The following is a 27,936-nucleotide window of genomic DNA, read 5'->3' on the forward strand; positions in this document are numbered from 1 at the left end:
GAAGGTTTTCCGTATCGTGGCTCTCGGTACTGGGGGTTTCGTCACGGAGGCTTTAAGTAGGCGGAAGGACAAGTCAAGAGGGGGCACAGGGGCCCCAGATGACAGGGCGGCGCGGCCAAGGGGGGGGGGCCGCGCCGCCCTAGGGTTTGGCTCCCCTGTGGCCCCACTTCGTTTCGTCTTCGGACTTCTGGAAGCTTCGTGGAAAAATAGGCCCCTGGGCGTTGATTTCGTCCAATTCCGAGAATATTTCCTTATTAGGATTTCTGAAACCAAAAACAGCAGAAAACAGACAAGCGGCACTTCGGCATCTTGTTAATAGGTTAGTTCCAGAAAATGCACGAATATGACATAAAGTGTGCATAAAACATGTAGATAACATCAATAATGTGGCATGGAACATAAGAAATTATCGATACGTCGGAGACGTATCATAATGCTACATGTTGTGTTTGTTGGGATCCGATGGATAGAGAATACTATGTTATGTTGATTATCAATCTATTACCTATGTGTTGTTTATGATCTTGCATGCTCTCCGTTGTTAGTAGAGGCTCTGGCCAAGTTTTTGCTAGTAACTCCAAGAGGGAGTATTTATGCTCGATAGTGGGTTCATGCCTCCATTAAATGCTGGGACAATGACGGAAAGTTCTAAGGTTGTGGATGTGCTTGTTGCCACTAGGGATAAAACATCGATGCTATGTCTAAGGATGTAGTTGTTGATTACATTACGCACCATACTTAATGCAATTGTCTGTTGTTTGCAACTTAATACTGGAAGGGGTTCGGATGATAACCTGAAGGTGGACTTTTTAGGGATAGATGCATGCTGGATAGCGGTCTATGTACTTTGTCGTAATGCCCAATTAAATCTCACTATACTCATCATATCATGTGTGTGCATGGTCATGCCCTCTTTATTTATCAATTGCCCAACTGTAATTTGTTCACCCAACATACTTATTCTTATGGGAGAGACACCTCTAGTGAACTGTGGACCCCGGTCCATTCTTTTACATCAAATACAATCTACTGCAATGCTTGTTCTACTGTTTTCTGCAAACTTCATCATCCACACTATACGTCTAATCCTTTGTTACAGCAAGACCGGTGAGATTGACAACCTCACTGTCACGTTGGGGCAAAGTAATTTGGTTGTGTTGTGCAGGTTCCAAGTTGGCGCCGGAATCCCTGGTGTTGCGCCGCACTACACTTCGCCTCCATCAACCTTTGACGTGCTTCTTGACTCCTACTGGTTCGATAAACCTTGGTTTCTAACTGAGGGAAACTTACTGCTGTACGCATCACACCTTCCACTTGGGGTTCCCAACGGTCGCGTGCTGTACGCGTGTCAGGGAGCCATCAGCAGGGTGCCTCAACATCACGTCTTTCTTACGGTCTTCTTTGTGCCATCGCAACAACCTAGCATGCTCTTTATTTCTGAACAAGTGTTTCAGCCGTGGTATTATAGGAGCATACCACATAACCTTGGCAGGAACCCTCTTCCTGGGGCGTTCGCCCTCAACATCACCGAGGGTCATCTCGTCTGATCTTATACCGCAATGCAGTGCACACCGGACATGCATCCAAATTCTCGTACTCACCACGGTAGAGGATGCGGTCATTAATGCATGCATGTATCTTTTGCACATCTAATCCTAGAGGGCAGACACTCTTCTTCGCTTCGTACGTACTGGCGGGCAATTCGTTACCCCTTGGAAGCTTCCTCTTAATTATTGTCAGCAACTTTCCAAATCCTGAGTCAGTGACACCGTTCTCTGCCTTCCATTGCAACAATTCCAGTGTGCTTCCTAGCTTTTTATGGCCATCTTCGCAAGTTGGGTATAACAATTTCTTGTGATCTTCTATCATCTTGTCGAAGGCCAACCTTTCCTTTTCAGTTTCACATTCTCTCCTTGCATCAGCAATGGCCCGACTAAGATCATCATCGGCGAGGCTCATCCGGTGCCTCTTGATCTTCTACTTCATTGTCTTCATTGCCTTCTGCAGTATCATCGTATTCAGGGAAATTGGGATAACCGTCATCATCCTCTTCCTCTTCTTCATTGTCTTCCATCATAACCCCTCTTTCTCCGTGCTTGGTCCAACAATAGTAACTAGGCGTGAAACCGGATCGCAGAAGGTGGCTGTGAATGAGACTCGAGTGAGCGTAATTTACGGTATTCTTGCAGTCAACACATGGACAATACATGAAGCCACCATGTTTGTTTGCCTCCGCCACGGCCATAAAATTATCCAGGCCCGAAGTGAACTCGTCAAACCATCGGTCAATGTACATCCATTGCCGATTCATCTGCATGATATAATTAAGCTGATCAAAACCATTACGGAACATCACGATGTATATATACACATGCATTTTATCAATTGCGGATGAAAAGGATAAAGTTGTTAACCTCGATGAAGAAGAAAAAAGCAAGTTAAGTGTGGCTTGATTTGTGTAAACTCAAGTGGCAAATCCTCTTAAGCATTTTATCGAACACCTCTTGTGCATGTGAAGAAGAGAGGAGAGCAATACACCCCTCTTGTGAAGAAAGTGAAAAAATGGCCAAGTGTGGCTCACACTTGGGCAGGGGCAAGGTTATATAGCCAGATTGGGGACTTAGTCCCGGTTTGTAATACAAACCGGGTCCAGAAGGGGGCCTTTGGACCCAGTTTGTAATACAAACCGGGACTAAAGGTTCCCCACTCCTGACACGGCCTGCCGCGCCCTGCCGTGGACCCTTTAGTCCCGGTTTGTAATACAAACCGGGTCCAAAGGCCACTACCGGACAGGCTCTGAGCTAGTGGGGTCGCCCTGGGCAAAACGAACCGGGACCAATGCCCCCCCCCCATTGGTCCCGGTTTGGTTCTGCACTGGGACATTTGCTTGGGACCAAAGGCCTCTTACCTTTGTTTCAAAACTTAGAGCTTATTTTTCTTAGAAGTCAAACGAAGTAAGTTTAACCAAAATTTTAGAATAATCTATCAACAATTGTAATATTTTTCAGATACCATATGCAAATATATTTCATTATTTATTAATTGTATTCATTTTATATTTTGCATGTTAATATTTTTTAGTAAAAATTTGGTTAAACTCAACATACTTTGATTTTCTAAAAATAATATAAGTTTTAAGTTTTGGAATAGAGGTAGTATGGAGTGTGGATTTTTGTAGCTCGAGCTACACATAGCTCGTTAAAAAAAAACCAAAAACAACATTTTAAGTTTTCAAAAAAAATTGAAAACAAAAATCTTGATATAGACAATGTTGAGATCTATGTACGTGCAAAATTTCAACTCAAAATACCTAATATTCAGGGTTGCATAAAAATGACTAGATCTAGCAGATATTGATATTTTGAAATCGGGCACTGTTCACTATTATAGATGTTAGATTTTGTCATTTTTGCACAGCCCCCCAGGGTATTCCGAGTTGAAATTTTACACGGTTGTAGACCACAACATTGTAAGCATCTAGATTTATTTTCAGATTTTTTTGCAACTTTAAACTGCTGATTTTGAAATTTTCGAAAACCAGGCTACATGTAGCTCGGTCTACAATGGGGGTTTCCGGGTAGTATGCGACTAGTACTCTCACAACAACACTACTCCCTCCTGCCCAAAAATATGTCGCATATAAGCATTGATCAAAGTCAAACTTCGTACTATATTGATAAAAATATAAACATATACAAGAAAATAATAATATTTTTAGAATTGTTACGAATTATATTTTAATATTATATACATTTGACATGGTAGATTTTTGTATTATTATCTATATTATTAATCAAAATTTGCATAGTTTAACTTACACGGAAGCAAATTTGGTGCACATGAGTACCAGTGCTCTCAGTGTTCAAAATATTTAAAAACTGTATTTCTACGTTCCAAAAAATCATCACATTTATTCCATGAATACATACATATGTTCTGAATATTTATGCAAAGTTTCGGTAGTTGTATTTTGAGCTACAGGAAAAAAACAAATTTATGGCTACGTATAGATGTATATATTTGTCAGAAATTTGTCTTTTTTGTATAGCTTAAAATATAACATATTTTTCTCTAAAATTTCTACCGTACCTTCAAAATGTTTATATGTGTGTGGATATTTAATTTCATATTTTTTGAAATCGAAAAAATATGATTTTGAAAAATCAAGAGTACTGGTACTCATGTGTCAAATACACTTTTCGGAAAATTATGATCAACATAAAATAGGCAGGAGAGAGTACAGAATCAGTTTTTTTGTTCTGCGAGCAGATAAGATACTCCGGTGTCAGTAGCGATAGATCCTAGAAATCCAGTGCCTGCATTTGGTTGCAGAATCCACGGCGCTTGACTTCTCCGGTCTTCCAGGCCCCACCACGCGGGTTCGCTGTGAGTAAATATTACGTGCACATTGACCGACACTTCCTGAGGTCGTCCGCCCTTTTCCTCCCGCAGACCCCAGTCGCCAGTCCTCCGCCTTCGCCTTGGAGTTGTTGGCCTCCGCGACAAAAGCGTCGATCACTCCTCAACTCCCCCAGACTCCCCACCCATCCATCTTCTCCGATCCTCTCGGCAGTTCGTTGCGCCGGCGGCGAAGGGACGCGACAAACCCAGTCCTGCTGCAACCGGTGCTGCACCGGCGGCGGTTTGATTCCTCGCTTCGCCGGTAAGGAACCCTAGCCTGATCCGACGAGTTGCTCCGGAAGTTCGAATCTTTCCGTTTGTGTGTACCTTTTTGCAGTTTTGCTGTGACATTGTGCAACTGGAATCCGAATCAGTTGCCCTTAATTGGTTTGCCTCGTCCATAGTCCCATCGGTTCTCCTTTTGCAGCGCGCGCGCGAGATCGATCGGAGCCCCCGTCAAAAACAAAAAAAAGAAAAGATCGATCGGAGCAACAAAAATATATCTGTAGATTAGATCGATCAGAGTTGGTCCGATGGGATTAATTTGGTGCATAGGTTCGATCGCAACTTAGTTACTACCAAAGTTTTGTGGGGTTCAGCTAAACCCCAGCACCGCACGTTCAGTCCGCGCACGGCTGTGCCAATAATAGAGAGGATGTTGCCCTCCTTTTGCGTTTGTTTCTGGATCGAATAATAAACAGGGTAGTAGGCTGAGAAGCGTAGCTTGTGTAGAGGTTGTGGGGAAATGCACGTCCGTGATTGCGGTGAGATTCTTTGTTCGCTTTACTTCTTTTGTGGTCCTCCTTTTTGCCTGTTATTATTGCTTTATCCGAGCTGCATGTTCGCAAGACCTTTTGATGACGAGGACCCCCCTTTTTTTTCTTTGACATGCTATAATTAATAGAATTGTCTCCTGACAACATAGAATTACTGTAGTGTCCTACAAAACAGGGCAAACATAGCAGAGGGAAGCAGAAAAGTGGAACCCTAGTGTACCATCAACTTACCAAATTGGTTCTTCAAAAATATAGCATGTAAGTAGTTGTCTGATTCACACCCAACAATGAGTATAGCTAACATCAGTGCATTTGATGCTTATCTCCAGATCCATTCATTATTTTCAGTGACCAACAGTTTTTACTTGATTATTATGCGCTGTAACAAAATTTACTTGATTATTCAATTGACATGTTAGTGTGCTTCACTAGAGCTGTATGTTTGCAAGACCTTGATGAATGATGACGATGACGTTTGTGTTTTTCCTCGACATGTTTATGCTACTATAATAGAATTTGTCTCCCAACAGCAAAGAGTAGTTTTAAATTTTATGTAAAGAACCTAGTATTTCAAAATAGCAAAGCTAGCCTATTAATTGCAAATCCAAAACGTCAATCACTCCTTGAACTCTCCCTTCCTCCCTCGCCCATCCATCTTCTCCGACCCTGGCGGGGGCGCTGTTCTCTCTTCCTCTCCACAGTTTGTTACGCCGACAGCAGCATCGAGACAAAGCCAGTCCTGCTGCTGCTACTGCCGGACTGGTGGCGGTTTGATTCCTTGTTTTGCTGGTAAGGAACCCTAGCCTGATCCGATGAGTTGTTCTGCGAGTTCAGATTTTTGTGTTTCCTTTTGCTGTGGCATTGTGCAACCGGAATCAGATTCACTAGCAGTTCGTTGTCGATTTGTTTGCCTCGTCTGTGGTCCCGTTAGGTTCTCCTTTCGCAGCGCGCGAGATGGATCAGAGTATATATCTTTTTCTTCTGATGATTAGATTGATCAGAGTTGGTCCGATGGGATATGGTGCCTAGGTAGGTTCGATCCCAACTAATTTACCCAAGTTTCGTGGGGTTCAGCTAAACCCCAGCAACCCACGTTCAGCCCAGCCATGGTTGCCGATAATAGAGGATGCTGCCCTCTTTTCTGCTTTTATTTCTGGATCGAATAAATAGGGTAGGTTGAGAAGCATAGTTTGTGTAGAGGTTGTGGGAATTGTACGTCCTGATTGTTTCTTTCTATTGGTGAAATTCTTTGTTCACTTACTTCTTTTGGTGTCGTCCTTTTTGCCTGCTATATTGCTTTACCCAAGCCTTCTGTCTGCAAGGCCTTGATGACGAGGGCTTTTTTTTAATCTCGACATGTTTACTCTATTGCACTATAATAGAATTATCTCCTGAAAACAGAGAGTAGTTTTTAATTTTATTTAAGAACCCTTGCATACGGAAACAGTAAAGTTAGCCTATTTAATGCAAACCCAAAACTGTACTCCTACAACAAGGCAACAAAAACAGAGGAAAGCAGAAAACAGAGACCCTTGTATCGTCAACTTACCAAATTGGTTCTTCAAAAAGATAGCATGTAAGTAGTTGCCTGATTCACACCCAACAATGAGTCTAGCTAACATCAGTGAATTCAATGCTTATTGGTTATACCAGTATAATAGGATTTGACATGCCATAAACTGTTTACTTCTTTATATAGTTAAAATACTCAAATAACAGCACACCAAAATAAAACTGCAACCTGATTTCAAAACAAGACCTGCCATGTATGTATAGATCCGTCCATGCTTTTCAATGACTAATTTTTTTATTGATTATTATGCGCATTTGTAGTTTTGATGCACCATCGCCATGGGTCTCAGGACTATCCAGGTGTTAGGATTTTCTCCAACTGTCAGTGCTGAAGATGTCAAGGATTTGTTGGAAAAAATTGTTGGTTCTGGTAAAGTCTGTGCAGTCAAGCTCAGGCCTCCAAAAAATATCTCTGCAACCTCAAGATCATTTGCGTTTGTTCAGTTCGATTCCGAGGCAGATGCTTCAAAGGTGGACGATGTGGCTCGAAGGAGTGGACTTATGAGTGGAATCTATTATCTGAAGGTTCGTCCTGCTGAACGTGACATTATTCCAAGGCCAAGAACTGCGATGTTTAATCTGCAGGATGCAACACTGCATTTTGGCTGCCTTCTCAAGGAAAGAGTTCTATCTGTTCTGTGGAGCAGCAGAGATGTCTCTGTTGAGTTTGGTTTTGCTATGAAGAAGATTTATTTTTACCTCGACTACAACTCGAAGAGATATAAACTTGAACTTTCCTATGAGAGCATATGGGAGATTCAGCTTCACCGTCCACCTGGGTCACAAAAAAAGTTCCTTTTGATTCAGGTATGTAGCTGCACAACCAAGCTTATGTATGCTGAAAATGCTTTTCATGATAACATTTTTACTTTTTTTTACTTCTTAATTCATTTTACATTTTCTGTTGTTGCGGATTGTGTAGATTACAATATAATTGCAAAAATGTGTCTTCACATTTTTCCAAGAGTCGAAAGTGTATAGCTCTAGTCTTCACATTAGAACTAATCTATTACTGCCTCTGGCCCTAAATACTTGTCGCAGGTTTAGGCAAATTGTAGGCTAAAATGTGTCTAGATTCACTGAACCTGCAAACCTGCGACAAGTATTTTGGGCCGGAGGGAGTAATAAAGTTTTGAACGTTTCTACATATTACAATGCTTCATACACATGTGTTTTCTTCTGCTTATCAAGCATGTGCCAGAAACAATATGATGGCAATATTTGATTCTGCTGCCTTTTGGTTAATGATCATGCCATGTTTGGAATGCTGGAATCCCATTCAGATTTTGTAGGAATGTAACTTTGCTGGTAATGTTTGCTCCTTCTTTTGTTATATGTACTGGGAAGATGTTTGTCTGTTGTTAAGGGCAGCACAATTATGCTAGTAGTACTTGAGTTTTACATTTAGAGCCCAAATGATGGGATGGATGGGAACATGAACTGCTGTTACATTTAGACCCCAAGATGGGACGGGAACACCAACTGCTAATATACGGTCTCCACTATTTCCCCAGTAATTACATAGCTCTTAGAAATGTCCATCCACCTTTGTAACAATCATAGTTACTTCTATTTGTTTAAATTTTTTGAAAGCTTGGTCATCTATACTTTTTTGATAGCCACAATTTGCGGAATGTTGCTGTTTGTCAGGTTCAGGCTGCTCCTAAAATTTACGAACCAAACCTTCGCCGTTCTGGCTCTATGTTTGAAGATCCGTTATTCAACTACTCCAGGGATGATTCAGATGACCAATGGACCAGAACAACTGAGTTTACTCCATCAGCCAGCATTGGGCAATCATATATCCTATGTCTGGAGCTATCACGTCATTGTGATCTCCCGAATATTCGAGAGTACTTTGTTTACTATGAAGAACATAATCATGTTTTTCATTGCCAGGGTGGACATTCATATTCTCAAGGTACTTGCTTTGTTCCAATTGTGAAACCTCATCGTTACATTGATGTGCCCTATGAGATACTCTTCAAGATCAACCATTTGGTTCAGAATGGGACTCTTAGTGGGCCAACACTTGATGAAAACTTCTTCCGTTTGGTCAGCCCTGGATTTGTACATATTGACCATATAAAGCGTGCACTTGAAAAGATGTCATACCAGAAAAAAACTGTTCTGAATCCAACAAATTGGTTATCTGAATACTATACAGTAATCAAGAGATCACGATACGTGTCAACATCGCCAAACATATCTCTGGATGATGAGGGACTGGTTTATGTATACAGGGTGCAAGTTACCCCTGCGAAAGTGTACTTTTATGGTCCTGAGATTAATGTCTCGAACCGTGTTGTACGGCACTATGCTGCTGACTTAGATAACTTCCTTCGGATTTCATTTGTTGATGAGGACTGTGAGAAGCTCCGTTCAACTGATTTATCACCACGCTCTGCTCCAGGAAATAACACAAGGAGAACTGCTCTGTATAACAGAGTTCTTTCAGTCCTTTCAAATGGCATCACTATCGGTGACAAGCATTTTGAGTTCCTAGCCTTTTCTTCAAGCCAGCTCAGAGATAACTCTGCATGGATGTTTGCTTCTCGGCCAGGTTTATCTGCCAGTGACATCAGGGAGTGGATGGGAAACTTCCGTAATATTAGAAATGTTGCAAAGTATGCTGCAAGGCTTGGTCAGTCTTTTAGTTCCTCAACAGAAACCTTGAAAGTGCATAAGTATGAGGTGGAAGAAATTCCAGATATAACAAACGGTACGAAGTATGTATTTTCTGATGGAATTGGGACCATTTCAGCTGATTTTGCAGACGAAGTGTCTATGAAGTGCAAATTGAATCGCTTTACGCCCTCTGCTTTCCAAATAAGGTATGGAGGTTATAAAGGTGTTGTTGCCATTGATCCAAGATCTTCCTGGAAACTTTCTTTAAGAAGAAGCATGTCAAAGTTTCAATCAGACAACATCAAACTAGATGTCCTTGCATACAGTAAGTACCAGCCATGCTTCCTCAATAGGCAGTTAATCACTCTTCTTTCAACACTAGGAGTCAGAGACAACATATTTGAACTGAAGCAACAGGAAGCTGTGAAGCAGTTGAACAGGATTGTAACGGAACCACAAGCTGCTATTGAAGCAATTGAACTAATGCCAATGGGAGAAATTACAAATATTGTTAAAGAAATGCTGTTATGTGGCTACCAGCCTGATCTTGAACCCTATCTTCGTATGCTGCTAGAAACGTTTAGAGCATCAAAGTTGCTAGAATTGAAAACGAAGTCAAGGATATTTATCCCAATGGGTCGATCAATGATGGGATGCTTGGATGAAACCCGAACACTCAATTATGGAGAAGTATTCATTCAAGCTTCTAATAGTGCAAATGACCGTGGAAAGTTCGTTGTAACTGGAAAAGTTGTTGTTGCCAAAAATCCTTGCCTCCACCCGGGTGATATCCGTATCCTTAAGGCTGTTTATCATCCTGCTCTGGACCATATGGTTAACTGTGTTGTCTTTCCGCAGCGGGGGCCAAGGCAAGTATTTAGTAACTTATTCTCCTATACTTACAAATATGGCATTTTTGCGAAGTCTCATTTCTGTAAATATGTTATGTTCGATAGACCACAACAGAGGAGGATGCAATTTTGTACTCCCTCCGGTTCATATTAATTGACTCTAATATGAATGTATTTAGACACATTTTAGTTCTAGATACATCCATATTGAAGTCAATGAATATGAATCAGAGGGAGTACATCCTAAATTGAAAAACCTTTTGGTAGTAGTTAGGCACTCCTCTTGAAGTTCTTTTTCTTGTTTTGTTTGTCCTTTGCTAACGATATCATCATGCAGGCCTCATCCTAATGAGTGTTCAGGGAGTGATCTTGACGGGGACATATATTTTGTTTCATGGGATCCAGATCTCATCCCAACTCGTATGGTGCAGCCAATGGACTACACTCCAGCACCAACAGAAACGTTAGATCATGATGTTATGATGGAGGTATTCTAAGTTTTTAGCCCAGATTATTCATTTTTCATGCCATTTACGTTAAGGGTTCTACATCTGTTGCTATGAACTGTCATGAACTCGTGAATCTGATTCTGAATTTCTTTTGAGTCTGTATCTACCATTTCTGAATCGTCGAATCAGTTACTTATACGGAAATCAGAAGCATCTTTCAAAAAAAAAAAACTAACACCTGCTCTGGAATATTCTAATATTGTGCAGGAAGTACACGAGTATTTCGCAAATTACATAGTTAATGAGAGTCTGGGAATCATTGCCAACGCGCACGTAGTCCATGCGGATAGGGAATATCTCAAGGCCGAAAGTGGACCGTGCATTAAGCTTGCCGAGCTCTTCTCTATTGCTGTTGATTACCCAAAGACAGGAGTGCCAGCTCAAATTCCGTCCGAACTCCATGTGAGGGAGTATCCAGATTTCATGGAGAAGCTTGACAGATCTACCTATGTATCCAAGGGAGTAATAGGGAAGCTGTATAGAGAAATAAAGAAGCAGAACCCTCATGTAGGGCACTTCACAAAGGACGTGGCAAGGCGGTCCTATGACACTGATTTGATTGTAGATGGTTACGAAGCTTACCTCAAAGAAGCTTTTTCGTGCAAGGAAGAGTATGACTTCAAGTTGGGTAATCTGATGGAGCACTACGGAATAAAAAGCGAGGCTGAGATAATAAGTGGATGCATTCTTAAGATGGCAAAGAATTTTACCAAGAGCAGTGACGCTGCCGATGCTATCAGACATGCTGTGAAACTTTTGAGGAAAGAAGCAAGATCATGGTTCAGTGATGAGAATGGAGATGGAGACGGTCAGGATGCCTCGTATGCCAAGGCGTCCGCTTGGTATCATGTCACCTATCACCCGGAGTTTTGGGGCGTTTACAATGAGGGATATGATCACCGGACCCACCACCTCATCAGCTTCCCATGGTGTGTCTATGACAAGCTCCTGCGCATCAAGCAGAGGAAAAATCTTCTCAGGAAACTGCAGCCTGATATGTTCGCTCTCCAGAATAGCATGAGCCGGAACACGATATTCGGTTGAGTGCTGCCATCAGTTTGCTCCTGTACAGAGATTTGAACATTTCGATTCTCGATATCGGTTGAGTGGTATCATCAGGTTCCTGTTGCTTTTATTATACAGACTTGAGCATTTTGATTCTTGTTGCAATTATATTTGGTAAACATCAGACATCTGGGTGATGTAAATGTCATAGATGTGTCAAATAACCTTTGGTCTTGGATTTATAACCACACTTCGTGCTATTTGTTTCCTCTTGGCAATAAGTAGACTACATATTTCACACTAATCCTGTGCTTGACAGGTGCTGCAGTAGCTTGATTGTTTGTCTAGGACGAATGAATCTTTTTCTTGCACTACCCAAAAAGTGCCTATGGTTTTCATTTACACTCGTTGCACAGCAACATTTACATGATCCAAACAAAAACCAAAACTTCAAAACGGTGTGTTAATTACAGTGGTAAGTTAGCCTTTGGCAGCAGAAGAACTGTACAGAAACTCTGGAACTGTAGTCAAGAGGCCGGGGCGAGCAGGGAGAACTTGACGTGCAGGGAGATCTTGCCCTTGTCGACGTCTAGCCTCGCGCCGGTGATGAGCCAGTACCCGGGGCTGTCCTGCGGGCCCATAGTCACCTGCGACGACGTGTCCACGAACTTAAGTAGCTTCTGCGCACCCACGGGCACGGGCGGCGTGCCGACGAACAGGCCGGAGTTTATGTTGAGCACCACCGGCGGCGGACCTGGCTGCTTCCGCCCCTCCTTGACGCCACCGCTTCCTGAGCCCGACGACGAAGAAGACCCAGAGAATGGCATGGACAAGAAGCTGGACGACTTGCCCGACGTCCTCGCGGTGCTGCGCGTCCACCTGGACTGCACGACGGCGTAGCCGGGGACCTCGGAGTAGAGCAGCCTAAGGTGCAACACGGTGGTGGAGTCGTGCGCCTTGACGTGCAGCTGCGCGCCGGTGACGATGTACGCTGCGGCGGCCGTGGCGGCACGGCGGTGCTCGGACTGGTGCCACCGGCGGTCGTACTTGACGGGCGCGGTGCATACGTGCGCGTACATCCGCCACTGCACCGGCTCGTAGTAGCGGTGGTCGTCGTCGGAGACCGTCTCGGAGCCCCGCCACGACGGCGGCCTGTTGCTGGACCGCTGGACGGCGGCGATGAACGTCGGGGTGGCCGACAGGTGCTCCACGTGGATGCCTAGCCTGATGCACACATGATGTTGTCACTGTGTTAGTCACGATAATCTCGAATTCATGGAGGATTGTCGATAGCAAGCAAAGCGTGTACCGGTTGTTTTTCTTGCCCTCGAGGTGCAGCCTCATCCCCGTGAGCGGCAACATGGGCACAATCACCTGCATTTACGTTTGTACATTTGGTCACACGACTTTAACTATTACGCAGTAAACCTCACAGATGATATTTCGAAGGTAATCAAGGACTGTTTGAGAAGGCCTCTGAATTCTGAAATACCTGACTGGAGCTGACATAGAGCTTGGAGCCAAGCAGGCTGAAATGCAGAGACGGGCTAGAGCCCTGTCGGTTGGAGCATGGGCCGAGTGGCAGCTCGCCGAGCACGGGGGCCCACATTCTGTGATGCTGGAAATCCAGGAAGTAGCGCAGGTCAGCCACAGGAGGCTTATCTGTAACAATCATTCGGCAGATCACTCGTCACTTTGCTTGCACTAGCAGTCGAAAGAAATTTTCTACACTGGACTCAACAGTCAACACGGGCTTTAACTATCAATTATGGCTTTAATTGTCCATTATGCTAGACATTAGACAAAGGGAGTTTGACATGTATGGTATGAGGACTGACATCTGAGGTAGAGGTTGATGGCGTGGGAGAGGAAGCCGGTGCCGGCGACGCCCCGGAGCAGGGAGGTGATGGGCACGAGCTTGACGTTGATCACGTCGGGCGCCGCCGGCACCGTGAGGAGCCACTCCGAGTGGCTGCTCACCGTCGTGTTCCCTCCGCGCTTCGAGTAGATCACAGTCACTCCCTGCATCCATCAGTCCAAAATAAATAAATAAACTGAGTAAAATTGCTACTGTAAATCTGTAATAGCTAACCACAAGATCATCAGTTAATGAATTAGTAGTACCTCCTTGGATGAGACGAGCGTGGTGATCCCTTGCAGCCTCTGCTGCGCCAGTTGCGCGTCGAACACGTTGAACGCCTCCGGCATCTACACGCCATCAGAGATTCAGACACGATCTCTTTGACATTGTTCATCCATCGAGTTAACAAGCAAGTAGTTAATTGAGCTAAACCTTGAGCTTGGATTTGGACTTTGAGTGCGGAGGCGGCACGGCGCAGGCGCCGGTGAAGAGCTGGTCGCCGAGCTTGTCGAGGTGCCCCCTGATTTCCGACGGCGACAGCGGCGACGACGCGTCCTGCCTCACGTATACCACGTCCTGCCCGCCCATGCTCAGCCCCACGATCACGTGCGTCCCGTACTTCTCGATGAAGCTGCGTGCATGCACAAGTCAGTGGCGTTCATCTGCCGGTTTCTCATACACGGCGGCGTCAAATCTGTCCTGTCGGTGTCAGTTCAGTGTCTGAAAACTACGGCTCTGCCTGATAATACAAACCAAAGCAGCTCTGCTGCATGTGTCACCCTCCGGTTTGTCAATGGCGGCATGTTCAGAGCTCGGAGTACCACTTGTACGTTCAACAATGACGGAGGGACGAAGAAAAACAGGGACATGTAGAAAGATGTCGTGGCAATAAAATACGTACTAATAGAACAGAATCTCTTAGAAGTTCAGAAGTGCTAACGCATTGCTGTTCTTATTATAGTCGGCAGTAGCAGTATGGACACCCGAACTGCTTTGAACGGGTCCAAGTCGTACGTACGTACGTACGAGCAGGCTGCAAGTACTGAAAAGGTACCTCGCGATGGCGGCGGGGTCCCACGCGGCGGGGACGTCGTCGAGGACGTGTCCGGCGAGGGCGAGCTGGCGGCGGTCGAGGCGGAGGTCGAAGAAGGAGATGAAGTAGCCGTCCATGGCCAGGCATTTCGTGGACGACGCGTCCTGCGCCCAGGAGCCGCTGTCAAGGTCGAAGCACGCGTTGAACTGCCCCGACGGGATCTTCCCTTCCACCGAGCTCCGCTGGTTGAACACCTCCGACATCTGCACAAGAAAACAAGCAGCTGCTCACATTGGCTGGTGCATTCAGTTTCTTCAGATGAAGTAGTTTTCTTGCTCAAGTTATTCCGTTTGATTGATGTTTTTTTAGGTTTTCAGTTAACTGACTTAACTCCCAAAATAAATGTCGCAGATTTGTCTCAAGCATGTTCTACATCCGAATCTAGAGAAATCTCGGACACTTATTTCGGAACAGAGGGAGTACACATTAATTAAGCTTAACTATGCATTGTCAAAGTCAAACGACGCGCTGTTACGGTTCGAGGCGATGTAGTTTATACTTTATAGTACTTCATACGGGGTGCCATTGTTTTTTGCGGGGAATTTGACTTGAGTTTTCAAAGAAGTTTATAATGGATAATGCAAGGACAGAAAACAGGGACCACGCTGACCAAATCTACCGAATCTTGTTTCGCCTAGTTGATTTCGCTCCGTGGAAGCGTAGAGTATTTGACACCGACAGTGCACCGAAATACGGATGAATATGTTTACTCCCGGAAATGTTTGAAGATATCTCGGATGATTGGTTCAGTTCGTGGGAATCACGTAGGACAGTAGGGGTGCGGTCAACGTCTGAAAATTTAAACGATGGATGTAGCTCTACTGGTAGCTAGCAGTAGCAGCCGTTCACACCAACCGCAGACGCGTTGCGCTTTCCCAGCTCGGATAACTTACCAGAGACCTGAGTTGCTCACGAAGCTTCTCCATTCCCGTAATGGGGAATTTAGCAAGGTTTCAGACAACTTCCCAAACGGTAGATCCCTTGATGAGGTTCAGACAGCCATGCATAGTAGCAGATTAATAGCTTTGGCTTATCTTGTCTGAAGCAAGAAACTAACTTAACCTTTTCTGACTAGTCTCATGGCGTTTGATTTTGCTCCAATTTCTTGTACTACTTAATCAGCAACACACAGTTCGTACGAAGTTTCAGATACTAGCTTAATATCTAACCCGTGGTTATGTTCGATCAGAACAGGTAATCTAAACGCCATGTTCTTACTTGAATTCATTGCGTATCGTTCTGCTCCAATTTCTTGCACTACTTGGTTAACACCACTAAGAGGAAGCGCAGATGGAACAAACGACTGAACAATATCGATCAAACGACAAGCAGGTCACGCAGAATGCTACATGAACTATATATCTATATGCATGCTTACCTTGTTGAACTCGAGCGCGTCGGACTTGAACCGGACGCGGTCGCCCTTGCCGCACTTGACGTCGGCGGGCATGTCGCGGACCACGCCGACCCCCGGCACGGAGACAGGCGCCGTCTCGCCGGGGCTCCTGGCCACCACGCTGCCGCCGGAGTCCTTGCAGAACTTGAGCCTCAGGTCGCACGTCATGTCGAAGCCGAGCCCGAGGCAACGCACCGCCTTCTCCGCCGCCACCACGGCCATCGATGTCGATCCACCGGCAGGTCTTCGCTTCTCGCCTCTATGGCTGCTCTCCTACGCTCCCAGCCATGACTTATCGCTAGCCGGCTGGCTAGCTAGTTGACTATATATATGGCCTCTCCCATTGCTTCTGCCAGGAAGTTGTCCAGAAACTGAAGTCTGAAGGGACACAGTTGTTTAGCAGCTAGAGGGATGTCAATGAGTTTGTTCTTTGGTGTGAAACTAACTAAGATATGCCACTTTCTCTCTCCAATCAAACGAGAATGATCCACTCTCTCTTATTTTGGTATTCTCGAAAAAACTCTCTCTTATTTTACTTGGAACGAGCTTTTGGTTCTTGAGGTTTGAATCAGGAAAGATCAGTAGTTTGTTTTATATGTGGAAACACAAATGGGCATGATCAGGACATGTACAGTTGGATGTGCCATGATAGTGATAGTTGGAACTAACCAAGTTCTTCTGTTGGGGTTTAAGGACAGGTTGACCGGAATGTTAGTTTTTTCTTTCTTCAGAGAATGAAATATATATGTGAAACACTAAATTTCAAGTCCAAATTTGATCCACACATACAGAAACAAAATGAAATCCTTATGCCCACTGCGGATCAAACTTTTAATCTTAAATATTTGATTGATGTAGATTTTAAATACACGGGGAGAAAAACCCTAGCTACCGTATGAGTGTTAGACAATGGTATATTCGGTTATGAAAAGATAGGATAGAGATAGGATTTGTTACTGGTTTTGTCCTTCAAGTTGATCCCTCCATTGTACCTCTATCGAGAGGCTCGAGAATATCATCCAACCATGGGGATGGCACCCGCAGGGTATCGGTATGGGTAGAGCCATCCCATACCCGTATCCGTGACCTTTAATCTTACCCATCACCCGTACCCATACTCGTCAATAGGTACACGTTTTTCCCATACCCATCACCCGGCAGGGTAAATGGGTACCCGCGGGTAAAAATACCCACACTTACAACACTTCAAGTTGATCAAAAAATATGACATGAGGTGAAGCGATTCTAAATAGGGGTGAAACCGAAAAGCTGAGGTTTAACCTAGCTATGTGAAGGTGTGATTAGGGGTGAAATTAAGTACTTTAGAATATTACAGCTGCCTACTTGTCAAAATTAGATGTGTACATGGGTACGTGGATATGGGTTATATGATCCCATACCCGTACCCGCTCTATCCGATGGGTATGATATTTTCCATTTACGAACCCATGTGTAATATTTTATCCCATACCTGTACTCCTATTGGATTTTTACCCTGCGGGTACGCGGGTCATGGGTACCTATTGCCATCCCTGAATCCAACGCATTGTGCCAAAAAAAATCGCATGATATTAGAGCTAAAAGACATGCTTCCGCACACGCTACCTCCGGGGAGGTCACGTTGGATGTAGACTGACTGCATCATATATAACACACAATTCCTGAAATCTCAAGGCTCGTCTATATTGTGGCAACTTAGGAACAGTTTTCAGGACTAAAGTTTAGTCCGGCCCACATTGCTAGTTAGGAAGAGTTGGAGTGGTTTATAAGGTGCGCTCTTCTCCTCCGTCGGCCTCCCCGCACGCTTGTCGCGTTTGTGACTCGACTTCGAGTACAAAACAGGTTTTGTGGAAGACTACTTTTTGCTTGGTGCACCGGCTGGGTGTGTGATCAACACATGTGTGCATGCTTGAAACGTACCCAAATTTGAGAGTCTTCCTCCGCCGCTTATCAGTTCGGCCGGCCATGCATCTCCATGTCCCACGCTATACCAAGGGTAGACGCCAATAGGTCGGATTGACCGACCACTCTCCACTCCGTCTCCTTCACTTCACTGTGAATTTCTTTTGTTTCACCGTCCACCGGTCTTCCCATCCTTGCGACTGCGTGCCCAACCGTACAAGAGAACATGCCTCCGAAATCCTATCTATTGAGATCCTGCACTCGGATACATGCGTTAAGGTTTTTCGGGACCATCTCGGCGTAACTACTTGTTGTTGTTCGAGTTCTTCATCTCTAGCCTACTTCATCCTCACAGGCTTATTGCTTCCTTGCTAGGCTCTGCGGATTTGATGACCTCATGTACAACATGAGCGACATCAAACATAGAGATGCTGCGGTGGTTGCCTTCCGAGGCCCAATGTATGTGCTTCCCTTCTCACTCTTAGCACTAGTAGTTATCCTACTTGGTGATCTGTTAAATGTGCTTGCTTGTGTACATGTGGTAAGTTTGCTAGTGCTTTTTTCATGGCGATTTCGGTAATTAAACTTACTCGAAAATTGCTTAATAACCTAACACGTCAACTTTGATGATCTCCTTCAAGGGTCGCACGACCTGTAGCAGGTTTATCTGCTGATCAAGTGACCGACTGGCCTATAGAGTCCTTTTTCCAATCTCTAGACTGGATTTTTTTTTTGTCTATGTTGGTCGCTTGGTCGACTCCTTTTTTCTGGTTCGCCTATCATAGATAGTATCGTGTCTCCCACCTCCCATTCACAATGCCTCCTATACCCCAACCTGCATGTCAACTCCACTTTGGCCGAATCCTCGACACCAGTTGTCGTGGCCACTCGGCTGGATACTGCTCCAGCGTAATATCCTAGGTTTAGAGGCTACAAATAAAAGTACAATAGGTGTGTGCATTGCATTCATGCATGTAAAATCCGGAAAAACTTAAAACTTTTTGATAGAACTTGTCAAAGTGTTTCACCCAAGCTGATGATTTAGGACTAGTTCATCAAGCTAAGTGTAAAACTTTGAAATAATATTTGGTAAAGTTCTTTGTCAGGAGGGTGGAATTAAGGCTCGTAAATAAAATTGAATCAACACACAACACAACCTTAAAGACCAATTAATAACTTTTTATGCTTAGCTTATCTTCTCGGGCCTTCAATTTACTAATGTGTGAAATAATTCCTTACCCTATGATCAATCCACCAAAACAAGATCAATTATATTCTTACCTTATTCCATCTCATCTATCATATCTTGATCGTCATCTTGTCTATCAGCATGCTTGAAAATTATGAAATATCAGGTAAATCATCAAAATATATGACCCAAATCTTGACTTAGCAAACCTTGATCATTCTAAACAATGATCCATTGAAATCTTTCTATGTCAAGGTTATCAATCACAATCTTATGGGAGAAGAGGTTTAGTAAGTCTAGTGATATCTTGATCCTAGGATAGAGAGTCCAACTAGAAGGTAGAGGGGTGAAACCTATCCCAAGTTAACTAGAAGTTAGAGGGGTGACCCAAATCTTGACTAGTAGGAACGCTTAATGAGTAGTTCTCTTAGTCGAATGGACATATTAAGAGAATAGAAGTAGAACCAATTTAATCACTGTATTACAAAGAACTTTGTTAACCACATTGAACCTAAGAAAATATGATCGCAGGATTATAATGATCATTCTAAAGTCACTAGTGATTGACAATGAAAATAAGAGTGACATTGGTGGAGATAAATTGATCTATTACACAACATATATTAGGATAGTTAAGTAGAAACAAGTGTGCATATTAACCTTTGGAAGATATACAATCTTAGCAGTTAAATGCCCCTTGACATTGAGTTTAGAATCATGATCATTATGACTAAGTGATACAAATGTGCTAAGAATAGAGAGCATAGGAATTCCATTTTTGATGAACTTGGGCCAGTGGAGAAGCTAGCAACAATGTCAACAAGCTTAAAGATAGAAACACCAAGAAGCAAAAAGATAGGAAGTTGCAAGAGATGCAAAGGATTGAGCTTGCTATGATGATGTGATCAAGTTACACAACTGAAAACCTCTCTTGATAGTGCGGCTATCTATTCTATAACCAGATGTCCCAAAAACCACATTGAGACCGATAAAAGGAGAACCTAAAGATAGGAAGTCGCCGTTTCAGGATGAAGATGAAGCTTTTTTTGAAGATTGTCGAGAATCTAAGGGAGACCAACTACTTGTCGAGAATCCATGGAAGCACTTTCCATTTGCATACCAAGGAATGTATGAAGTGGTGCTTGAGGCAGTGGCAGATCAGGATCTCTGGATTTAGCATGCTTTCTTCGGTATGGCAGGATCACACAATGACATCAATGTGCTGAAGTGCTCAAATGTGTTTCAAAATCTTGTTGAAGGCACTGCTCCTCCGTGCAGTTCGACATTAATGGCCACCCGTATGACATGGGGTACTATCTGGTCGATGGCATATATCCAAGATGGCCAACATTTGTGAAGACAATCTCAAATCCTGTGCCTGGAGGGAAGAAAGCTTGGTTTGCTCATCAGCAACAGAAAGAGTGTGGAGCGGGCCTTTGGTGTCTCGCAAGCTCGATTTGCCATTGTTCGGTACCCCGCTCTTACCTAGTCGAAAGATTAGATGTGGGAGGTCATAACTGCCTGTGTGATATTGCACAACATGATCATTGAGAGCAAGTGGGATTCACAGTGTTTGATACTGAATCATATGAATGGATGGGTCCTCTTGCAGATGTTGATCACGATGTGCCGCTAGCTTTTGATGTTGTTCTCGCAGGGCATCAAGAAGTTCAAAACACAAATACTCATCAGCAACTACAAGATGATATGGTGGAGCTTTTGTGGATCCGCAAAGCTGCCACCTAGTTTATTTATCTATTTGCTAGTGTGACCCAAACTTGTTAAATTATTTGTATGCTTTGTTGAGCTTATACTATTTGTTTACTATGCTAAACTTATTTATTTGTTGAACTTGTAATTTATTCTAGTAGCATATTTTTGTCTCAAATTATAGCAAAAAAAACCTCGGCTAGGCGCCGTATACGGGGCCGTAAGGGATAACGTCTAGGCGTGTGACTACTCCCCAAAATCTCTTCCGCGCCGCTGCCCCCCCCCCCCCCCATTTTGGGCCAAAAAATGGTGACGCCGAATGCCATATAGGGGAGGGGGTGGGGGTAGTCATTATATTGTTCCAATAAATTCCCTTTATCAAAATAGAAATGGAGGTTGTATTTGATATTATAGTTGTTTTAAGTTATCTATATTTGTTGTTAAATTGAAAATATTTTTCTTGCCAGAAAACATTTTATTATGTTTGAATACGTCATCACACGCATAGAGTATGAGCCGAGAGCGATGGCTTTGCACCAAGGACGTAGAGCGACGGCTAATAAGCCGAAGATTCAAAGTCGGACGGGCCAAGGTGCAACGGCACTGTCCATCTCCTGTCCCTATTTTGGGTGTGAACCTGCCTCCTATTTGCTTTGGAAATCGGAACTCAACCGTGTCCTAGCTGAGGTCGCTCTCCACGTAAGACGTGTGATGCTACGCAGCATCACTCGCATTATGATGATCCATGAGTACCAGGAAAGCAACGAAGTAGACGTGGAAGAGGGAAGAGATTTCGCGAAGAACCGCACTGTTGAGCCTGACCGAGGCTGAGGCCATCATTTCCTCACTAAACACTCCAGAGACTCCGAGCTAGACTTGAAGTCTCCAGACTTGCCGTCAGGTCAAGCTGCGATATTCCAAAGCTCATTGCTGCTGATCATGTTCACATGACACGGGGAACATAATGTGTCTGGTAGACAGGCAAGGTAGTAGTTGCACACATAATCAGAGATCCTGAGACTGACCTCTGAATGAACTCGTGACTTGGTCCAGCCTGAAGACCCAAGGTCTACCGGACTGGGATTGCATGCTCATCACGCCTTGAATATACATATGACAGAGGTGAACGCGGCGAGAAGGAATTTGGTACGCTTTATTGAATAAGATGGAGAAAAAGTTCCAACTGTTTCTTTTACTTTTCATTTCAGAGTCCTGGTTTAATCACAAGTGGGAGTATGGTGGAAAGGGTGTGTTGTGTGAGTGGAGTGGGGATCAGAGTTGCATCAGTTGGAGACCATGCTCTCGGTCTCCTTGATGAAACCGTCGCCTGTCCAGTCCTTGTCTGACTGCAGCCCCAGCCTGACGGCCTTCCGCTGCTTGATCGCCTCCTTCTGCCGCTGTACTAGGTCGGTGTGCGTGGTGAAGTACGGAAGAGATGCCCTGGAACAGATGAGAACACCAGTGTGAGCAATAACGAGAAAAAAATCAATCACATCTGCTGAAGGGGGAACATCATTCTGTATACTTGAAAGGAGGCAACTCAGACATTCTCTATTAGTGAGGGCAACATTAGCACTGAACTACTATACTTCAGAGGAACTTCCTCAAGGCAGAGAGAGTAAAAGAATGCCAACTTGGTGAAGAATTAGTCATCAATTGGTGCATAGCAATTTTAACCATACCGTTCACACATGGTAGGGCCATGCGTGCTAAGCATTCTAGGGAAGAGTATACAATGCATAATTATAGTTGAAGGCAATAGCTAACAATGATTATTGCTAGCACTTTGTAAGTCTTTCTTCCCTGTCAATGATTACCGTCACCCCTATTACGCAAAACATCTTTTTTTTTCTGTTTTTATAAAAATAATTCTTTCCCTATATTAACAAGGGGATGGTCCTTTATCAAATCATGTCTTGTACTCCATCCCATAATATAAGATGTTATTACAACCCATATGTGTATATTGGTTGTAATAACATCTTATATTATGAGACAGAGAGAGTACATGGTAACATATGGAAAAAAAATGTAAAGGAGCTTCCTGAGAGCTCTCATGTAGTGTCGATGATGATCTACTACATCCAAAGATCACTTGCTTGATTTCAGAGGAACTTCCTCAAGGCAGAGTAAAAAACGGCAACTTGATGAAGAATTAATCATCAAATGGTGCACACCAATTTTAACCATAACATTCACACATGGTAGGGTCAGGCATGCTAAGCAGCCAGGGAAGAGTCTCTACAAGGCATAATTATGGTTGACGGCAAATAGCTAATAATGATTATTGATAACACTTTGTAAGCCTTTCTTCGCTGTCAATGATTAACTTCACCCCAATTACGCAACACATATTTTTTCTGTTTTTATAAAAATAATTCTTTCCCTGTATTAACAAGGGGCATGGTCCTTCACGAATCATGTCTTGTACTCCCTCTGTCCCATAATATAAGATGTTATTACACCTAATATGCTCCCTTCGCCCCATAATATAAGATGTTATTAAAACCAATATGTGAGTATATTGGTTGAAATAAGTGTAAAGGAGCTTCCTGAGTTTTCATGTAGTCATGTGGATGATGATCTACTGTATCCGCTGTTTTTGTGATCAACAGGAGACAATTAATCACTTATTTATCTCTTGCCCTTTTACGCAGATGATTTGGAGGATAGTTTATATGACTTTCAATATAACTGCGCCTATGAATATAACTAATCTTTTCGGCAACTGGCTAAATGGGGTAGACAAAAAAAGCAAAACCCACATTAGAGTTGGAGTTTGTGCTTTGCTATGGGCGATATGGAATGTGCGCAATGATTGCAACTTTAACAAAACAAAATTTCCATCATTTTTGCAGGTTATTCCAATGGCTACCCATTGGATCCATATGTGGTCCTATCTGCGCCCAGAGGAGGAGCGCCTTGCTATGGATATTGGGTGCAACCGACTGGCAACGGTTGCACGGGATTTCTACAGCCAGTACGGTTGGCGTGCTAATCGAAGACTAACATGACGATGCAAAGGCGCTTCATGCTAGTGGTGTTTAGATGGCTCATTTTTGTAGAAACTTTGAGTGATCCATGAGATGTAATAAGTTTTCATATTGAATTCTGGTTGTTATGACTATATTTTTAATAAAGGAAGCCGTATGCATTAATTGATGCAGAGGTAGGGGAATCCCCATTTCGAAAAAAAAAACTGTATCCAAAGCTCAGTTGCTAGATTTCAGTAACAAAATGTTGCTTAGAAGATTAGAAACAAACATTTAAAGGTAGCACACCATAGTCAAGTTATGTCTTGATAAGTACTGAAAAAAAGATAATTCTTCCAGATGGTTTCCACTTTCCAGCACCAAATCAACCACACAGAATTTAGAAAAAGTGAAGCGGACATACCCCCGGAATTCATCAATAGATGAAAAGTTGTGCGCTCTCATAAAATCCTGCAACTCTGCACATAGCTTCTTCACAAGGGGATAACCATGCATCATTACACCTGTACATACCTGTGACGAATATTCAATTATTCATCAGTCATTACTTGACTGAAAATGATGTCTCAGAAGAATCTATTATAACTGAATATCAAATGTATATACTGCTACGTCCAAAAGAAGTATACCAGCAGAACAAATACGGATGCACACTGTGAACACTAGAGCCACATTACTTGCTGCCTATCAAGTTCAAGATCTCACCTGTACGGTATCTGCACCAAGCAGAATAAACTCAGCAGCATCATTGCCAGTTTCAACACCGCCAATGGCGGAGAGGGACTGTCCATCAGAAAATTCCGCTTTTATCAGCCTTGCTATCTGCATGACTTTAGCAAGTGCTATAGGGTGCACAGCTCTCGCAGAGTAGCCCCCAGGCGTGGAATACCTGTGGAGCAGTATATTGTTTCAAATTAGTAACAGTAAATAGACATGCTCCAATAAATAACCCAAAGGAACTGAATCTAACCCCTCCACACATGGTTCTGGGCGCAAAGTTTTGAGATCAATTCCCATCACACTCATAATTGTGTTGATAGCTGAAACTCCTTCACATCCTGACTTCAGAGCAATTCTTGAAGGCTGCACGGTGTTGAGGCAAAAAAGAGAACATTGAAAAATAAATATGGGCAAAGGGTCATGTGCAGTGCAATTGATGGTAATACTCTCATCTACGTATATAAGGATGCCTTTGTTCCAGGATGCAAAATGAATAGAGATGCCACTGTGTAATGTTTCAGTGGTTAGCACAAGTTATGATGGTAGGGCTTTGTGAGATGCCTAGGAGAATGAAATATGGTACCATGGAGAACTTGGGTAGCAATGTTAGACTGAAATATCATCGTTAGTTAGGGACTAATATATCTGATCTCGACAATGTAACATGATCAAAACTCACTGTTTAATAACACTGAAATTCTTAGATCTCAAGAAATGAGCTTTAGGGTCAATGAATGTACGACATCTCCACATTGGCAAGTACTGATCGTTTATCAAATTAGAGTATAAAAACACTTGGTTGGTTGATGGGTATGAGAATGTAGGTACAATTGGATGGAGTTCCAGGGTCGAACTCCCACCATTTTGAAAGTCTGATGTACCCCAGCATTTCATCATGACTCATCCTAGGATGTCTTTCAAGATACAAGTCAGACACTCACAGTTTCTGTCTATCTTGCTAAACATGGTACTGAGACTGAGAACAGAATTCACATGCCTAATCCCACCACAATCTCCCACCACGTTCCAGATGGTACCACACAAGCCATGGACAATATATAGAATAATGCAACATTAGAAAACTATACTACAGAAATAATTCATTGCTGCTCCCTCCCTCCCATAATATAAGATGTTATTACACCCAATATATACCCATAATATATAATTTTATTACACCCAATATACTTGCATCAATGTGGAGAGCAAACGAAGCGTGTGAAAATTAGGTAGGGATAATAACTGATGTAGGACTTCATCAATTATTTTTACCATAACAAATAAAACAGAGATTGTGACTGATAAGTTACCTCTGTAATATCTGTAATGTTAGGAGTCATCTTAGCCCAAACAGGCACAGTGGCCTTCTCATTTATCCAACCAGAAACCTCCTCTAACAAGCCACAATCCTGTCCAACAGCAGCACCCATTTTTCGCTCAGGCATGCCATGTGGGCATGAGAAATTTATCTCAAGAGCGTCCTGATGAGTAAACAGAAAAGCAGATCAGTAGAACTTCGGTATCATAATTTTGATCAGGTATGCAGAAAAATAGATGTATGAACTGTTACCACTCCAGATTCCTCAACGCGCTCAATAAGCTCATGCCAGGCAGCTTTGTTGTACTCCTCCATTATTGAGCCAATGAGTATTCTATCAGGATATTCTTTCTTCAGTTGCTTGAATTCATTAAGCATTGTCTCCAGAGGCCGATCACTGATGAGTTCAATATTCTGCCATCCAATAATAGGACTCTTGGCAGATCCATTGGGGTCTGCCCTGAGCCGGGCGTAGCGAGGAGTTACGTTGATAACCTTTCCAGCATCCAAGGACACCTGCCAGTAATAGTTCAAACCGACAGTTAACTACTCCGTATAATGTTACACAACACAAAAGACAGGCATTGCATGCTATTGGTGAAACTGATGACTTCATCTGTCAGTCCAATGCAGAGTGGGATCAGCAATGTGAAAGTGATGAATGATGATTGGGATGGTTTAATGCAGAATGGAACCGGCAAAGAGATAAAGCTTCTTTTCTCATGTTTAGTACTAGTGGGGATGAAATTTTCATCTGAAAAGGTTGGGAAACCTTACTCCAAAAGCAGATCAACATTTTTTTAAAGCAGCGGTTTGTCAGAAAATGAAGCAGAGATTCAGTCAGTAGAAAAACGTGATACACGAGAAGAAATGTACAAGAGAGAACAAACTCTCTTATGATGCGCAACTAATCATTTTTCATAGAGCCAGATTACTGTCTCCATTCTCATTCAAGCACCTATCACCAGATCCATCCCCAACCTAATGAATCTAATGCGGATCAAAGACGGTTCTAGTGCTCATTTTTTTCCCAGGCAAGCACATCACCCACTTTTTGTTTCTGGCACCAACTAATGAGGTTACGATCTACTGGTTGTCCAGTAGGTTGAGCTGGCCCCCACTCCATATCCAACCCAAATCGGAATCATACGGCCAAAATGGCAACGGCGTCAAGCGGACTCATCACCTCCGAGATGATCGAACGCGAATCCTCCGAACTACAGCACAGAGATCATCCCCCGCGCGCGCGGCGCGATGACGGCACATACATTAGAGCGAAATCAAAGGGAGACGGGGCGAGAGGATTACGGTCTTGGCGATGACGCCGCCCCACCCCTCGTCGAAGGCGCGCTTCATGACGGTGTAGTTGGTGCCGGGCGGCCCCGAGCCGATCACGAACGGGTTGGGCATCTTGAGCCCGTTCACGGTCACGGACAGGTCCGGCTCGCCGGCGCCGTTGGAGGCGGCGGAGGCGCGGACGCGCGACGCCGCCCGCCGGCCCGGGTGGCGGAGCAGCAGCGGCGAGGCGGTCGACGGCGATGCGCGCAGCGTCAGCGACTCCATTGTTGCTTTCTTGCTCTGTTTTTTTTTCTCTCGATAAGAATCTGTGGGGGAGTATCGCGGGTGAGGGAGAAAGGAACCTTTTTTATAACGATTTTCTAAGTTAGCTACTCGAGTGAGTTATCTGAACCTGCGATGGGGAAAGTCGCTACGAAAGTACGTTTGCATGATTAAAAATTGCGCCGCACAATCAAAGCAACTGAACACCATGGAAGTTAGAGGCCAATGCATCTTTTTTTGACAGTGACGATTTCTTTTGCTAAAAATACTTGCACAGAAATGACCAAACAAGTTGTGCACATTTTGTTACCCGGGTAACCAATGACATTTAGTCCTTGATGAAAAGGTAGTTCGGTTTGAACAGGAAGTAGAAACCTTAGCGTGTCAAGGAGTAACGATGTTAACTGTGCATGTGCACGCGCCAGCAAACAAAGATTCTCAACGGTGACTAA

General features: G+C 43.6%; 3 protein-coding genes across 4 annotated transcripts; 1 reads left to right on the top strand and 2 right to left on the bottom strand.

The window, feature by feature from the left end:
* The first annotated feature begins 4,579 nt into the window (after positions 1 to 4,579).
* On the top strand, positions 4,580 to 11,984 carry LOC124693081 (probable RNA-dependent RNA polymerase 1). 2 transcript variants are annotated; one of them, XM_047226534.1, is made up of 5 exons: positions 4,580 to 4,663; positions 7,011 to 7,556; positions 8,400 to 10,246; positions 10,566 to 10,716; positions 10,945 to 11,984. In XM_047226534.1, the coding sequence occupies exons 2-5, from the start codon at positions 7,029 to 7,031 to the stop codon at positions 11,779 to 11,781; spliced, it is 3,363 nt and encodes a 1,120-aa protein (XP_047082490.1). In that variant the 5' UTR covers positions 4,580 to 4,663; positions 7,011 to 7,028; the 3' UTR covers positions 11,782 to 11,984. The 2 variants fall into 2 exon arrangements, with proteins under 2 accessions (XP_047082490.1, XP_047082489.1); XM_047226533.1 differs by lacking the exon at positions 4,580 to 4,663 and adding an exon at positions 6,253 to 6,348.
* A 6-nt stretch (positions 11,985 to 11,990) lies between these two features.
* On the bottom strand, positions 11,991 to 16,470 carry LOC124693082 (MACPF domain-containing protein At1g14780-like). Its single transcript, XM_047226535.1, has 8 exons — positions 16,075 to 16,470; positions 14,658 to 14,899; positions 14,036 to 14,234; positions 13,867 to 13,950; positions 13,581 to 13,764; positions 13,235 to 13,404; positions 13,052 to 13,116; positions 11,991 to 12,966 (listed from the first exon to the last, which is right to left on the bottom strand). The coding sequence occupies exons 1-8, from the start codon at positions 16,312 to 16,314 to the stop codon at positions 12,270 to 12,272; spliced, it is 1,881 nt and encodes a 626-aa protein (XP_047082491.1). The 5' UTR covers positions 16,315 to 16,470; the 3' UTR covers positions 11,991 to 12,269.
* A 5,557-nt stretch (positions 16,471 to 22,027) lies between these two features.
* Positions 22,028 to 27,502, bottom strand: LOC124693084 (dihydropyrimidine dehydrogenase (NADP(+)), chloroplastic). The gene is made up of 7 exons (XM_047226536.1): positions 27,233 to 27,502; positions 26,177 to 26,440; positions 25,917 to 26,087; positions 24,857 to 24,969; positions 24,592 to 24,775; positions 24,290 to 24,399; positions 22,028 to 22,333 (listed from the first exon to the last, which is right to left on the bottom strand). The coding sequence occupies exons 1-7, from the start codon at positions 27,485 to 27,487 to the stop codon at positions 22,177 to 22,179; spliced, it is 1,254 nt and encodes a 417-aa protein (XP_047082492.1). The 5' UTR covers positions 27,488 to 27,502; the 3' UTR covers positions 22,028 to 22,176.
* Between the last annotated feature and the right edge of the window lie 434 nt (positions 27,503 to 27,936).

The sequence above is a fragment of the Lolium rigidum genome, chromosome 2 (assembly GCF_022539505.1).
Source record: "Lolium rigidum isolate FL_2022 chromosome 2, APGP_CSIRO_Lrig_0.1, whole genome shotgun sequence".
NCBI classification, from domain to species: Eukaryota; Viridiplantae; Streptophyta; class Magnoliopsida; order Poales; family Poaceae; genus Lolium; species Lolium rigidum.

Bases quoted from the DNA above. Each gene is read 5' to 3' on its own strand.
- LOC124693081 (XM_047226534.1), top strand. From the start codon at position 7,029: ATGGGTCTCAGGACTATCCAGGTGTTAGGATTTTCTCCAACTGTCAGT. The intron at 7,557-8,399 runs GTATGTAGCTGC...GCTGTTTGTCAG, and splicing joins AAAAGTTCCTTTTGATTCAG to GTTCAGGCTGCTCCTAAAAT. The intron at 10,247-10,565 runs GCAAGTATTTAG...ATCATCATGCAG, and splicing joins TTTCCGCAGCGGGGGCCAAG to GCCTCATCCTAATGAGTGTT.
- LOC124693084 (XM_047226536.1), bottom strand. From the start codon at position 27,487: ATGGAGTCGCTGACGCTGCGCGCATCGCCGTCGACCGCCTCGCCGCTG. The intron at 26,088-26,176 runs GTAACAGTTCAT...TTTACTCATCAG, and splicing joins GCGTTGAGGAATCTGGAGTG to GACGCTCTTGAGATAAATTT. The intron at 24,776-24,856 runs GTTAGATTCAGT...ACTGCTCCACAG, and splicing joins CCAGAACCATGTGTGGAGGG to GTATTCCACGCCTGGGGGCT.
- LOC124693082 (XM_047226535.1), bottom strand. From the start codon at position 16,314: ATGGCCGTGGTGGCGGCGGAGAAGGCGGTGCGTTGCCTCGGGCTCGGC. The intron at 14,900-16,074 runs GTAAGCATGCAT...TTTCTTGTGCAG, and splicing joins ACGCGCTCGAGTTCAACAAG to ATGTCGGAGGTGTTCAACCA. The intron at 13,765-13,866 runs GTACTACTAATT...TGATGGATGCAG, and splicing joins CGCTCGTCTCATCCAAGGAG to GGAGTGACTGTGATCTACTC.